At 54.7% G+C, this 13337-nt stretch overlaps 1 protein-coding gene across 1 annotated transcript in view; it reads right to left on the bottom strand.

Annotated features, from left to right (window-relative positions):
- Adssl1 (adenylosuccinate synthase like 1) overlaps positions 1–8988 on the bottom strand; it is a 22586-nt gene extending 13598 nt beyond the window's left edge. Inside the window, exons 1-2 of the mRNA XM_005343609.2 lie at positions 8717–8988; positions 289–391 (exon numbers count right to left, since the gene is read on the bottom strand). Of these exons, the coding sequence (XP_005343666.1) occupies positions 289–391; positions 8717–8908 (295 nt within the window). The 5' untranslated portion in view covers positions 8909–8988. The remainder of the gene's footprint in view (positions 1–288; positions 392–8716) is intronic.
- Between the last annotated feature and the right edge of the window lie 4349 nt (positions 8989–13337).

Below are 13337 nucleotides of genomic sequence, written 5' to 3'. Positions count from 1 at the left end.
TCTCTCTCTCTCTCTCTCTCTCTCTCTCTCTCTCTCTCTCTCTCTCTCACACACACACACACACACACACACGTATGCTCTCTATATTCCACAGAGCTTCCTGCCCCCTCTGACTCCCAGTGCAACCATACTCTGAGGACAGTTTCTGGGTTGAAAGCTCCAGATGAGCACACAAGGCAGGCCGGCTGAGGTCCAGCCCTAGGGTTTGTACAAAGGTACCTCCCAGGCTCTCCACACACACTGGGATCCTCCTTCAGGAAGTCAGGCTGAGGCTAGCGGGGCACTCACCAATGAATGACACGGCCTTGGTGTTGATGATGCCGCTGGGTAGCAGGTGAAAGTCATACTCCTTGCCGTCCACCACTACTGTGTGCCCAGCGTTGTTGCCCCCCTAGGAACAGAGACCCAAGTGAGTGGCTGGTACCTGAGTGTTGCAGACAATTCCAGAGCCAGCTCTCTCCCTACATGGTGCTCGAGGCCCCAGTATTATGCAGTGGTACGGCTTGGGCAATATAAGTCAGAGGTCAGGGCTTTGGGCTGAGTTAGTGTCTGATTCTGGGATGACCAGGGATTAGGTGGGGGGTGCTCTGGCCCAGCCTTGCCCCAGGGCTCAGCACAGCCTTGGCAGGTGGACCTTACCGAGCACCCCTCTCCACCAGGGAGGAGTGAGGAACTGAGGATCAATCCCTGTGGAAAGAACAGATCCAGACCCCACAGCCCAACTTGTGGCCCTCTTTAGCAGGGCTCTGTCCTGGATAAAAATGAAAAGGTGATTCCTAGGTCACCCTGTTCCAGGGAGGCTCCTTGTTGGAATTCAAGCTGATAGGGTAGGTCAGTTGAGTTGGGGTTTTCAGGGTGGGGAGAGAGCCGAGCACCAAGGCCAGGCTTCAGGCTCCAGCATCCTTCTTCCACTAGTCAGCCACCTGACCACAAGCACACAGCTCCACACCCTGGACACTGTGTCCCCAGGCTCCCAGAGGCTGCTGATGCCAGCGAAAAAATAGAGACCATGGTGGTGGGTCACCAAAACTTTCTTGCCTTTGACTGTGGTAGCCTGTCACCCACATGAGGTTGCAGGGGCTATTTAATAAGTTTCTGTCCAGCAGGAACTTGTAGTTTGGGTGTGCTGGAGGCAAGATACAATGGGTCAGGCTGAAGCCATGAATAGGTGGAAGGCCACACTACATGGATGTCTACAAACGGGAACATAGATTGGTATAGGGAGTGGAAGACTTAGCTCCCAAGCTGACTTGATGTCCTCTAAGCCAGGCACCTCATACCCTCTGCATATGGAACCCCTGCATATGAGAGCAGGGGTTCTCAACCTTCCTCACACTGTGGCCCTTTAACACAACCCTCATGTTGTGGTGACCACAACCATAAAGTTATGTCTTTGCTACTTCATAACTGTAATTTGCTACTGTTATAAGTCATAATGTAAATATCTGATATAGGACCCCAAAGGGGTTGCGACCCACAGGTTGAGAACCACTGCTGACAAAAAACTGTGGTCAGGCTTTCAAAGGTCAATAGAGTTATGACCTGCAGTACCAAATTCCACCTGCAGGTAGCACTGTGGTCCCCCTGATTGTGCAATGGGGCTCAGCACTTGGGTTTGGCTTCTAGTATTGACCCCTGTGGCGCTCATTTCAGCCTAGGGACTCTGAAGCTCAGCTCCAGATCACCTCCCTGGCCCATCTCCTGGAAGACACACAGGCCAGACACATGTCACTGTGTTTACCTTGCTGAAAGAGCTGAGGTGGTTTCAGCTCCCTTATAACCCTTGCCTACCCAAGCAAGACCCTCAGTGAAGGTTCACTTCCCTCTGTGACTACCTGTATGCACAATGCCTACCAGCTCCTCTGTTGAGGCAGGCGGCAGAGAACGCTGATGCTGAGATCCTGTGTGAGGGGCTTTCCCTCCAAGGACTTTATTTTCCACATGGTTTAAGGTAGGCCACAGACCTGTATGCCTAAGCTTCCTGTTCCTTGCTTGCTCTCTGAGAAGTTTAGCACCATGTAGATGACATCAGATGAAAGAGATGGGTCAACCAGAGGCCAACTTCATGGCACAGGCCCAGGTACCCAACTGTTAGGGAAGGCACACTTGTGCAGTCTGTTCTGAAACCTCTGAGACACAATTCTGCTGTGGCTGTTCATCGCGTAAAGGATAGAAACCATCTAGGAGGCTGCTCGCTTTAACATGACTTGCAGGAGCTCCTGGTTTTTAGGTGGCTCCAGGAACATAAAGGTACCTACTTGGGAAACCTGAAGTACTTAGCTGTCTGGACTGCCCATGGAGTAGGAGAAAGTGACATGGAGCACGCCAGATAGAGCCCTAGAAGGTGAACTGCAAGAAGAGCCCAGAGGGGCTGCTGGGAAGAAGAGAGGACTTATGGGTAGGGCATGAAGGAGGTGGAGCTGAGGGAGACACCTGCAGCTCTGGCTTTGAATTTGCCATCAGTTGGTTATGGCAGATGCCTGAGCTTGTGAGGTCAGACCATCAGAATGGTCCCTGAGGAACCTTGGCAAGCCTTAGGGTTTGGAGACTCCAGCCACAGCAGATGCAGAACTGCCATCGCCCCCTTTCAGTTCCCAAAATATGTGAACACCCACAATGCTGTTTCCTGCCTGAGGCAGTCAAGGTGGTGTCCAAGAACAGACAGTGAAACTGAGGCCCCTAGAGAAGATAAGTTTGCAACAGAGCCTAGGGTGATGAGCTTTTCTTGGGCTGGCAGGCCTGCAGGGACAGCAAGGTGGCCAACCTGCATTCCACTGTGGTTAGGGCCAGGGAGCCCAGACACCCTAGGTGGGATGCTCTGTCCCACCCTCTCTTCGAGTGCACAGGGCCATGTCAGCTGGCTTGAGAACACAGACAGCAAGCCACCCGCCTGTCTGTGTTGGGGTAAACACGGGTGCCTGGGAACAAGCATGAGCATCACAGGCCAACAGATATCAGATGACCTCAGCACCAGTGCTCACTACAACACCCAGGCATTAGGCACAGGCCACTGCTAAGGCATATATACCATCCCAGGACACTGGGGTTCAGCAGCCCTGTGGAGCCCAGGGTGATGGCTCCCTCTTCCCACTGAGGTTTCAGACAGATGGGCTGCACAGGTGGAGATGGAGACAAGCCCTCCCATGCCTTTTCTTTGACTTTACTAACCTGGTCCAGACATTCAATAAAATTTGGGCATGATGGGAGTCACCAACCCCTGAAAAGGTGAGGGACATTCAGACCTGCCTGGTACAGCTGACCAGACTTAGCCCCCATGCAGGGGGTGGGGTGAGGAGAAGCGAGGTCAACTCTGGTTCTGAGGTTCAGCAGTTCCCTTAAATGGGCAGGCTCTTGAGGACCCTGTGGGAGTCTGCACAAGTGAGGAAATGCTACCTGTGGTACTGTCGGCTCCAGTTCCAGGGGATGGAGAGGTCTGCCAGCCTCAGACTGCTCTAGGGCATCTTAGAGCCCAGCATCTCACTGACCCTCAGTACGGGGGAAAATCCAGCAGCGTGCTAAGTGGCCACCGGCCAATGTATGTCAGGAATAGCCCAAAGGCCTACTGTGGCCCTGCCCTGCTGTGGGAGCCTTCTGCTTAGGATGACCACGGGTGCTGAACACTAAGGAGGACCTGAGATGTTAGAGCCAAGCTCTTGTTCATGACCCTTCCTGAAGGTCCACTGGAAGATGACCAGCTGTCTATGTTTGCAAATGGATCCTGGCTACAGCCTTCAGGATCCATCAGCAAGGGCAGTTTCTCTCCACTTACAGTATGAATAGTGTGGAACAGTGTCCTTGGAGGCATGGTCACCGTGGTACATCGGGACACCTTTCACCACCGGCCAGGTAAGGGGAATGGCTACATGGACAGCCCAAAGCACATACCTCAAGATGTCTGTCCCACAGGAACTCAGATCAGGCTGCAAGCCCACAGTCAGGGGCATCATGGAGCCTGCTGGACACAGCAACACCACTTGGTGTCTCCAGGATCCTCGTCTACAGCATAATTCTGAGTCCCCCGTGTTCACTGCAATCTCCCTAGCAGTCTCCGACAGCCTGGCTAGTCACCCAGAACCCCCAGCCCCTGGTATCCAAGATTTTAAGACAAGAGACCTTTGTCTTGGACAAACAAAGAGGGACCAGGGCCAAACAAGATTCTATCCCAGATCAGCTTGGTCTGGACCTCTGCCATGCCCTGTACCTGTGACCCAATATCTCTAGTGTGAGACAGGGAAGGGTTCTGGTGCAGACCTGTAGGGTCACCTTCTAAATGGGCTGCATACGCATTGGTTGTGGACATACACTGCAGAAACCAATACTCATTTCCTCTGCCTACCCATGCCTATCTTATAGCTGGAGAGCCTACCTGCCCCTACAACCCTGAGCTCCAACCCCAATGTCCAGAATGCTCTTCCTACAGCCATTCATCTTGTGGCTGTCTGGACACAGCTCCTGACTATTCAAGGCTCTGTCAGTGCATAGACCTAAGCTAAGCAGAGACCTCAAAGTTGCATGCAACCAGCTGGTGTCCTGGCATCTCGTTCCAGGACAGACCCAGAGCCCTGCTGGGCAGAGACCTGAAATAGACCTCCATGGCCAGCTGGGCACCTCTACCCAGGAGATCTGTGTGTGGATGCAGGGCACCTATAACACATCCCTGAGATCTTCCTTAGCCTCTCCCACCTTTGTCCTCTAGGCCAGGACCTTCCTTGCCTTGCAGGTCCTTGAACAGGGAGCAGTGGCCTTTGCCTTCCACCAGAGGGTGCTCTGGGCTCCTGCCTTCCCAGTCCTCCTCAATCCCTATTCTGGCTTGGTACCTGCAGCCCTAGTAAGGTAGGGTACAATGAGATGGCAGAGGTAGCTAGGACTCCTCTGCCCTCCTCAAGTCCAGCAGGGAAGGGCTATGTCAGAGTGATGTGTGTTACTGCACTGTGCACCCAAGGGGCAGTCTAAGGAACAGTGTTTAGCTCCCAGGACCTCCGCAGCACTGGGTTCCAGTTTACCTTAGCTCATCTCCACTCTTACAGCACCTGCAGGGGTTTCTCCACCCCTCTGTCAGTCTGGATGTCCTTCAGGCCTTGGATGGTGCTATGTGACTGGAGGACTGAACCTGGCCACTAACATGTCACAGGTTTAGTCATCGTCCTGTTCCTGTCCGTGTCTGCCACAGCTCCTGCCCTGGGACCTGCCCTGTGCCAGATTTCCAACCTGCTGATGCCCCTCCTCTCAAGGCCTGCCTTCTAAAGGCTATGGGGAGTGGGGTCAAGGCCTTCACTTCCTTCCCAGATCTGCTCACAGACCTGTAGCTCACTTACTTCTTTTCTTATAGGGAGGAATAGGTTTGGGCAGGAGTGTGAAGGTCCTGCCCAGGGTAATGTGGGGCTGTGTGACCCTGAGAGTCCTCTCCTGGAAATACTGTTTGGCCATCAAAGTCATCAATAAGTACAGCCATAGGGAGACATGCTTCTGGAATCAACACCAGGCATTCTCAGCACAAAGCAGTGACTCCTCTTACCTGCCAGAGATTCCTGGAGCATCCTAAGACCCAAGACCATGCATGGACAAAGTGCCAGAATACCTGCAGACTGTGAGACAGGTCCTCACACAGAGCTTCAGCTCCAAGAGTGCTACACTGTTAGAGAAAGCCCTGGGATTCATGGCCTGTGGTCATGGCTATCCACCACCACCTGAGGCCAACCCTTCCACAAGGGTGATCTCAGCTGGGCAGAAGCCTCAGACATGGGAATGGTATGTAGGTTCATACCAAGCAAGCCCCAAAAGCAGCCCAGTACTGAGCACGACCTAACACTTTGAGGGTTCTGACCCTCCAACCACATGAAAGAAGAGTTTTAAATCCCAACAGGCCTGCATGGCAGTCTGGCAATGCCAGGCAGGGCACCACAAGTATCGGAGAAAGAGTACTATGGGCATGGAGGAAAGAGCCTAGGCCAGCAGTGGGGTGCGTCAGGAGATGGCGGTCAAGATGCCCATGAAGTAACAGGTACACCGGGCTCATCTGAGGGAGCAGTTGACACAGCTGGCCAGTCAGGCAGCAGAGGAGGAAACATGGAGGACACAGAAAGAGGAAACCTGGGCAGAGGTGCCTGGGACTCCAAGGAAGAGGAAGAGAAAACAAATCCCCCAGCACAAGAGGCAAGTGATGGCCTAGAGCTGCAATGTTCCCTTGAGCAGAAGGTCAGAAAGGCTTGCCTGGAAGGGGGTGAAGGGTGAAAGAGCAGTAGGGGACCCCGGGAGGAGGACAATGCAGCCCTCAGCAGCCTCAGAGATTCAGGGTGGAGCACGGATGCCCACAGTGTCAAGAGCAGGGGTGGAGTAGAACCATGCCAGAGCAGGGACTATAGGCAAAGAAAAGAAGCAGGCAGGACCGAAGCTCAGAGGCGCTAGCTGGAGGGTGCTCCTGGGGGCTCAACGCTGCATCTGCCCCATAGACCCCAATTAATCATGATGGCAAAACAAAAAAGAAGAGCAGCTGTCAGGACTGAGCAGAGTCAGAGACCAGCGTAGGTAAGGTGGAGAGTTACAACAAGTGTCTGTGGCCACAGAAAGGTGTGGAAGCCGGATTTGGAGGATAGCCCTGTTGGCATGGAGTGTTAGCAGACTGCCTGTGCCTGCCAGAGACCAGGGTATCCCTGGGGTCACAACTGCCACTTAGAGCAGTGATGAGCCCAGATGCTAGGCCAGGTCATTCTCCAGGAGCCCAAGGAACCAGTAGCTTAGTTGACTGTAGCCTCTTTAAGTAGCCAACTTGCTGGGGGGGGTAGGGGGGGACTTTGACTTGCAATCTTGTCCTAGCCACCAGTGGGTCCAAGGCTTCAGGCTGGCCTCTGGACCTTCACTTGGTTCATGCACCCATCCAAAGTCAGAGACAATTTGCCTAGACTCCCACCCTGCCAGCCTCTGATCACATAGGGCTGGCCATGGAGACAGAAAACCAGAGAAGATGTGAGGCCAGTGGCAGGCAAAAGGGATCCAACTGAGGAGAGAGACAAGCGCAGGAAGGATTTTACTGCACTGACCAAAGATTTTGCAATGACCAGGGCTGGGTACCCATGGGAAAAGGACTTGTGGTGCCTTCCAGAGGGGGCTAAGTAGTGCCCGATGGAATTCTGGCTCAGTTGCCTTCTCCATGGAGGCAAGGGAAGGAGGGCAGGCCTGTGCCATCATGGTGGCTTGTGGTAGGTAAAGGCTATAGGGGACCCAAAGGGACAGTGAGTTTCATTCTGCAACCCTGAGCCTCAGTGTCCCTACCTGTAGAGGAGCTATCAGTGACTCCTGACCTGCTAGCTTATTAGAGACTGAAAGGGAACCATGTCTCCCTTCCCTTGTTCTCTAGGGGAGCACCTGCTTGGGTCTGCTGGGAGGTCAAGGGGTGGGAGAGAAAACCCGTCTGAGTGGATGGTGTGCTCCAGCTGGCTCTCATCTCTGCAGGCCCTGTCCAGTAGTGGGGATCTGGGCCTGGCATGTTGACTTGGGCATAGATAGAGCAGGGAAGGACCATCCCCACCAGAACTGTGTCCACAGCTGGAGGGAAAACCTGGGGCCATGAAGGCACACCATAGTGTGAGCTTCTCTGACAGTGCTGACCAGAATCAGCAAATTGGAAGGAGGGGTTGTAGACACAACAGGAGCAAATGACCAGGGGAAGGGTGGGGATGTGGAAAGAAGGCGTACAGAGCCCTGGGAGTGTACATACTCGGGCTCCACACACTCAGCTGGACAAAGCATGCAAGGCGTAGGGAGTAGGGGTCCAAGGATTGTCCTCAGGACCTAGAGACTTCAGGAGGGAGGGGTGAATAGGGCAAGAGAATAGGAGAACTTTCTAGAAATCCTCAGCCCCAAGCTCTGCCTCCTGAGCCCACAGACCCTGAATCCCTGTTCTGAGTTCAAAAGGAACTGAGCAAGAAAGCCATAGAACCAGGGAGAAGGAACTCCAGCAGGTGTCCTGCCTCCATTTAGGTCAGCAGCAGTAAGTGTGGCTCCAAATCCAGTCATAACAGGATGTGTTCCCTCATCCTGAACCCTTTCTGTTAGAGCTAACAGCCCAGAAGCAGTGTGACTGCCAGCAGCAGCATGGCACCCCCAGGGACCTAAGGAGGCCAGGTTACTAGCCCATTGTCCAGAGCCAGTCAGCACAAGCATGGGTGCTCAGAGCAGTCTGCAGCCGGCCAAGAGCACGAAGTCCCTCTCTGGCCTTCTCTGAGCAGCACTAGATCACCCTTCCGGGAAGTCTGTGGCTCCTCCTTTCCCCATGTCATCCAGGACCCCTGTGAACTCTGCTTCAGGAGCCCACCCTCTGACCAGAAAGCAGCTCTCAGCCACTACCGTGTCTTAGGGGACCTTGACTCACCCCCGTGGGGCTCTCCCCACCAGAGGGCCCACCATCACTGCCCTGGAACACCCTATCCCTAAGGATCCCATGTCTCCAACTCAGCAACTTGTATTTTTAGCTCGGGCCCCTGCCATCGCCCTGGGGAGGGGATGGGTGGGTGGGAGGACAAGAACTTTGCGTGAGAGGGTGTGTGTGTGGGGGAAGGAAGGGTTTAGGCATTGGGGAGGGGGAAGGTGCTCCTGGAGGGGAGGAATCCAAAAGGCAGTGACCCACTCTGGACACAGAAGGACAGGGTTCATCTAGATCCCAGGGAAGGGGAGAGGCTCGCTGGGCGGGTTGGGGAGGGACTCGGCGCCTGGCCCGCACCTGGCAGCGACTGACGATGTCGGCGTCCGTGGCCAGCAGGTCCACCACCTTGCCTTTGCCCTCGTCCCCCCACTGCGCGCCCAGCACCACGGTCACGCGGGAGCCTGTCGCCGCCACCTCCTGCTGTAGCCGCCCCCGCTTGACTCCGCCCGCGCCGGGGGGCCGGTCGTTGGAGGCTCGAGTCCCCGACATGCTGGCTTAGCCGGTCCGCTGCGCTGGGCCACAAAAGAGCCAGCCGCCGCCAGCGCTCTCTCACCATTAAATGCGGCCGCCTTGAGCTGGGGGCGGGCCGGGGGCGGGTCCTGCGCGTGCGGTGACGCGCCTGGGTGACCTGTGGCCTCAGCTCTCCGCCCCTGCCGCTGTCGTAGCTGGTGGCCCGTTTAGGGCGCAGACACCCCCAACACAATTCCGGCAAGCAAATGACCCAGAGATCCAGGGATGCAAGGTGGGTCAGTGTTGTGTGACCCGGACACTTTAGTCCTCTGCCCCCTAGACTGCCAGGACTAGGGTTTGTGGTTGCAGGAACTGCAAAGGTGGCTGGCTGTCTTTTACTGGGCAAGAGAGCGTTAGCAAAAGCAGAATTAAAAGTGCGTCCTTGCCGCTAACCTGGAGGATCTGCCTGCGGGATCGCCTGCTCTCCCATGGTGAACTTCGAGTTGAGGACTGGGCACCGGTCTCCTGAGGGCTGCCCAGAAAGTCACCTTAGCTGAGGATAGCCTCTCTCCACAGAGCCACATAGTCACCCCTCCGGGCCCAGGACATGCTGTGGAGGTGGCATGCAGCTCTGGGATGGTTGTAGCTCGCCACTGGACTCTAAGTCCCAAGAGTAAGATGAAGCACCCCAAACAACCGGATCAGATCAACTTGAGAGACACAGGAGTACAACAGGGTCCAGGTTTCCCAGAGACCAACACCAGACTTTGGTGACGATAGCCTCTACCACTCCTGGGAGCCCACCGGGGTGCACTGCTTCGCTTTGCTCTTGCTAGCTCCTGGGTGGTAGATGAAGCAAGTCAGTCCAGGATGGACACAGGGACAAAGGAAGGCCTTGGGGCTGGGAGGACTGCCCCACCCCCGGGGGCTCATATGTGCTTCCAGAGTGTGCTGACTGACCCCTGAACAGGTTTGTAGAACCGTCAGGCTCCTTGTGGTCCTGGGGCCAGTTCCCAGATCTGTCACAAGACCAGGGAGACTTGACACACCCTCTTGGGGCCTGGCCCTCACCCCCCAGCTTGGGGAAGAGATGCTGCTCCTACTCAGCCTCAGTCACACTGCTGCTACCTCCCTCCTTCCTCCCTGTATGCAGGTGACTGTAATGTGTCCCTGTTTCACAGGGGACATAGACACTCGCTATCCTTCAGTTGCTGTGGGTGAAGCAGCCAGGGACTACCTCCAGAAGAGAGCTTCAGCCTTTATGTGCAGACTACATATCCTTGCTTCCCTCACTCGGCCACAATGGGGAGCAGACAAACTAATAGAAGCGGGATAGAGTCAGTGGTCCAGACCAAGAGCTCCTGAGAAGCAGCTGGGGCAGACAGGAAAACCCGAGGAGAGCTTACTCCTGAAAAGTGAAGCAGAGGCAGCTGATGCAGGAATGGAGTCGGGGTGCACGGGAGAGGATGAGGGTCATAGGAGGTGGGGGTGGGGGGCACAGCAGTTTCTGAGGAGGCAGGAGAGAGGCTAGAATGATGCAAGGATTAATGAGTTTTGTCTTCAGGTGAGAGAAATTAGGAATTAAGAAGGCCCATGTTGCAGCAGGGTGGTGGTGGCACATGCCTGAAATCCTGGCACTCAGAAGGTAGAGGCAGGAGGATCTCTGTGAATGAGAGAGAGTGTTAGTTTGCCCTTGTTCTCCGGGAGGTGTTGCTGCAAGCGGGAAAGGAGTCCTGGCTCCCTTTCCTGGGGTTCTAGGTGAGAGACACGGGTCAGGGGCTCAGAGGGATCTGCTATGGGGGCTTAGGTGGGTCCTGGGATACTGACTCTCTTAAGCCAGGGACTATAAATAGCCAAAGGCCCAGATAGAAGGGGGAAGGTTTTTTATAAAAATAGCTTCAGTCAAGCTCAACAGCTGAGCCCTGACAGTCATGAGGCTCAGCCGAAATTAGCACCCCACCCCCTCATCGAGCTGTTCCAGGGTGGTGGGCAGTGTAACAGCCACTAAGTTTGGGGGGGGTTCTGGTTTTGCAGCTGTGTGACCTCAGACAAGTGGCTTCAACAGTGTTTTGCATGGCCTTAGGGAGAGGGTGTGTAGGCACGGCACCACCTATGGTTCTCTCTGGATCACCATGAGACAGTGACACAGACGCTGCACACGAACTGGTACCCGTCAGCCTGCAGGTGCCAGGTGCTTCATAGTTGCCACAGGGCTGGCTTCTTCCACACCTGTCAGCCACTAGGTTGACTTTCAGCAAGCAGTGGGGTCAGAAGGCTAGGGGAGCAGCCCTCTGTCTGCAGGCCAGTGAAATGCTGGCCTCACTTGAGGCTTCAGCAGGTTTGACTGATAAGGTAGGCATTCCACCCAAAAGTCAACAATTCACTACTCAATTTTACTTTAATATCTGGGAGCTCCAGAGTGAGAAAAGCAGAGTTAAGTTGCTTAGAAACAATAGCCTGAGGGGCCAGCAAGATGGTTTGGATATTTTGGATTGGAAAGGCACCAAAGCCGACAACCTGAGTTCTACCCTCTGGATCCATGTTGTAGGAGAGAGGCAAATATCCCCTTCCCCATTAAGAAAAAATTAAAAAATATCCCTGGTAGGAATAAGGCAGCAGCTTTGGGAATGCAGTCCAGGTAGGTGTGTAGAGCAGAGATGAAACAGTCCACTCTCGGCCTGGCAGGCACACGCTGCGCTTAGCACCATCCCCACACTCTCGCGGAGTGACCCACACGCAGAGGCAGTTAAGTGGAAAGCACAATCCAGCCGTGTCACAGACTGTGACTCAACCATGAAATAGGAAGCACAGATCCTTGCATCTCGAGAACAACTGGAAGCAGCCAGCCACAGAGAGAAACATGTTGAATGCTTCCATTATACAATATGCTTAGTATGGGCAAATCTAGTGAAAGCCAGACCGTAGGGGCAGGGCCAGAATAGTGGATGCTCAGGGGTGTGAAAGAATTCTGTGGTAATGGAAAACTTTGATCATGGAATTTTTTGTTTTTGTTTCTGTTTTTTTGAGACAGGGTTTCTCTGTTAGTCCTGTCTTGGAACTCACTCTGCAGACCAGGCTGGCCTCCACCTTACAGAGATCAGCCTGTCTCTGACTGCCCACCCCCCACCCAGTTGTGTGCCACCATGTCTGAATTGATCATGGAGTTTTTTAAAAAATGTTTTTATGTGCATATCTTGCCTGCATGTATGTCTGTGCACCATGTGCATGCCTCTTGCCCACAGAAGAGACCATCAGCTTTGCTAGGACTGGAATTACAGATGGCTGTTCGCACCTGTGAGGGTGCTGGGACAGGAAAGTGGGTGCTCTGTAAGAGCAACCAGTGTGCTTAACTGCTGAGCCATCTCTTTAGTCCCTTTCATCATAAATTGCTAACCACCACACAGCCTTTAGACAGGCAAAAAAGGTTTGCAGTATGTGGAGTGAGGTTTACAGAATGCAAATCAGCCACCACGCCAGGGTAGCTGGGGCTGCTGAGCATTTGCCTTGTCTGGCCTTAGTTCCCACTACCTCCCCAGGGCTCAGGAACCCTCAGCAGGTGCCTGGTGAGCAGCTGAGTCTGAACAAAGCAAGGGAGGACTGCAGCTGACTGTCCCAGCCTGGACTGTGACCTTCCTGTGAGTCTGGGAACACGCTCCCTGGATAGTCTTTAGGGACACTCTGCCCCGGCTGCTGACAGCCAGCCAGTGGCTTCCAGGGGGCTGGGCCAGGCCAGCAGGAGCTTGAGCTTGGGCCGTGACATGAGTCCCAACATTGCCTCCATGCCCCAGGACCCTACGTCCCTCTCGGGCTGGGATCCCCAATGGCAGGGGCCTGGGGGACAGGGCAACTCCCTTCTTTACTTTACCAAGGGTCTCTGAGGAACATGGCCTGCACTTGCTCACGGTTGTCCCAAACATCACCTGGTCCAGGCACGGAGTTTGTTTCTCTGGGGCTCAGTCCCAGCCTGGCCCCGAAGAGCCTCTCCAGGCAGTACATCCAGCATCTGCTGCCCGTTACCCACTTCGGGGTTTGGAAGCTAGCTATGTGCTGCACCCATCGAGCCCACCACCCCTTTCTGGCTCCTCCTCTTCCAGTGGTAGAGGACACACTGCTGAAGACGACTGTCAGCGCATGTCTCACCCTGCTGTCTGCTGGGCGGCATGAGGGGTGAGGGCTGCGTCTGGAGACCCAGATCATTCAGGCTGGGTGGCAGCATGCATGGGGCCCAGGCCCTGCCCTTGGATACAAACTCCAGGTTGGTGCTTCCTCACCTGCTCCTTTTCCACGTCTAGAAAGAGAGGAGACGGACGGTCTTGACCACTCGTGTGTCACCACGCCTGCACTGGCTCACCCGTCCATCTTTCTACCCGTCAAGCAACCCTGCATGTTGCACCTAGCCATTCACTTGCCTCCATGTAGTCCCACCTGAGCTACAAGGCGAAGGCCCTCTCCACAATGTTGCCACTCG

Source organism: Microtus ochrogaster, chromosome 1 (assembly GCF_000317375.1).
Source record: "Microtus ochrogaster isolate Prairie Vole_2 chromosome 1, MicOch1.0, whole genome shotgun sequence".
In the NCBI taxonomy this organism is placed as follows: Eukaryota; Metazoa; Chordata; class Mammalia; order Rodentia; family Cricetidae; genus Microtus; species Microtus ochrogaster.
The sequence above is the reverse complement of the archived record's forward strand: the minus strand, read 5'-3'. Positions and strand labels throughout refer to the sequence as shown.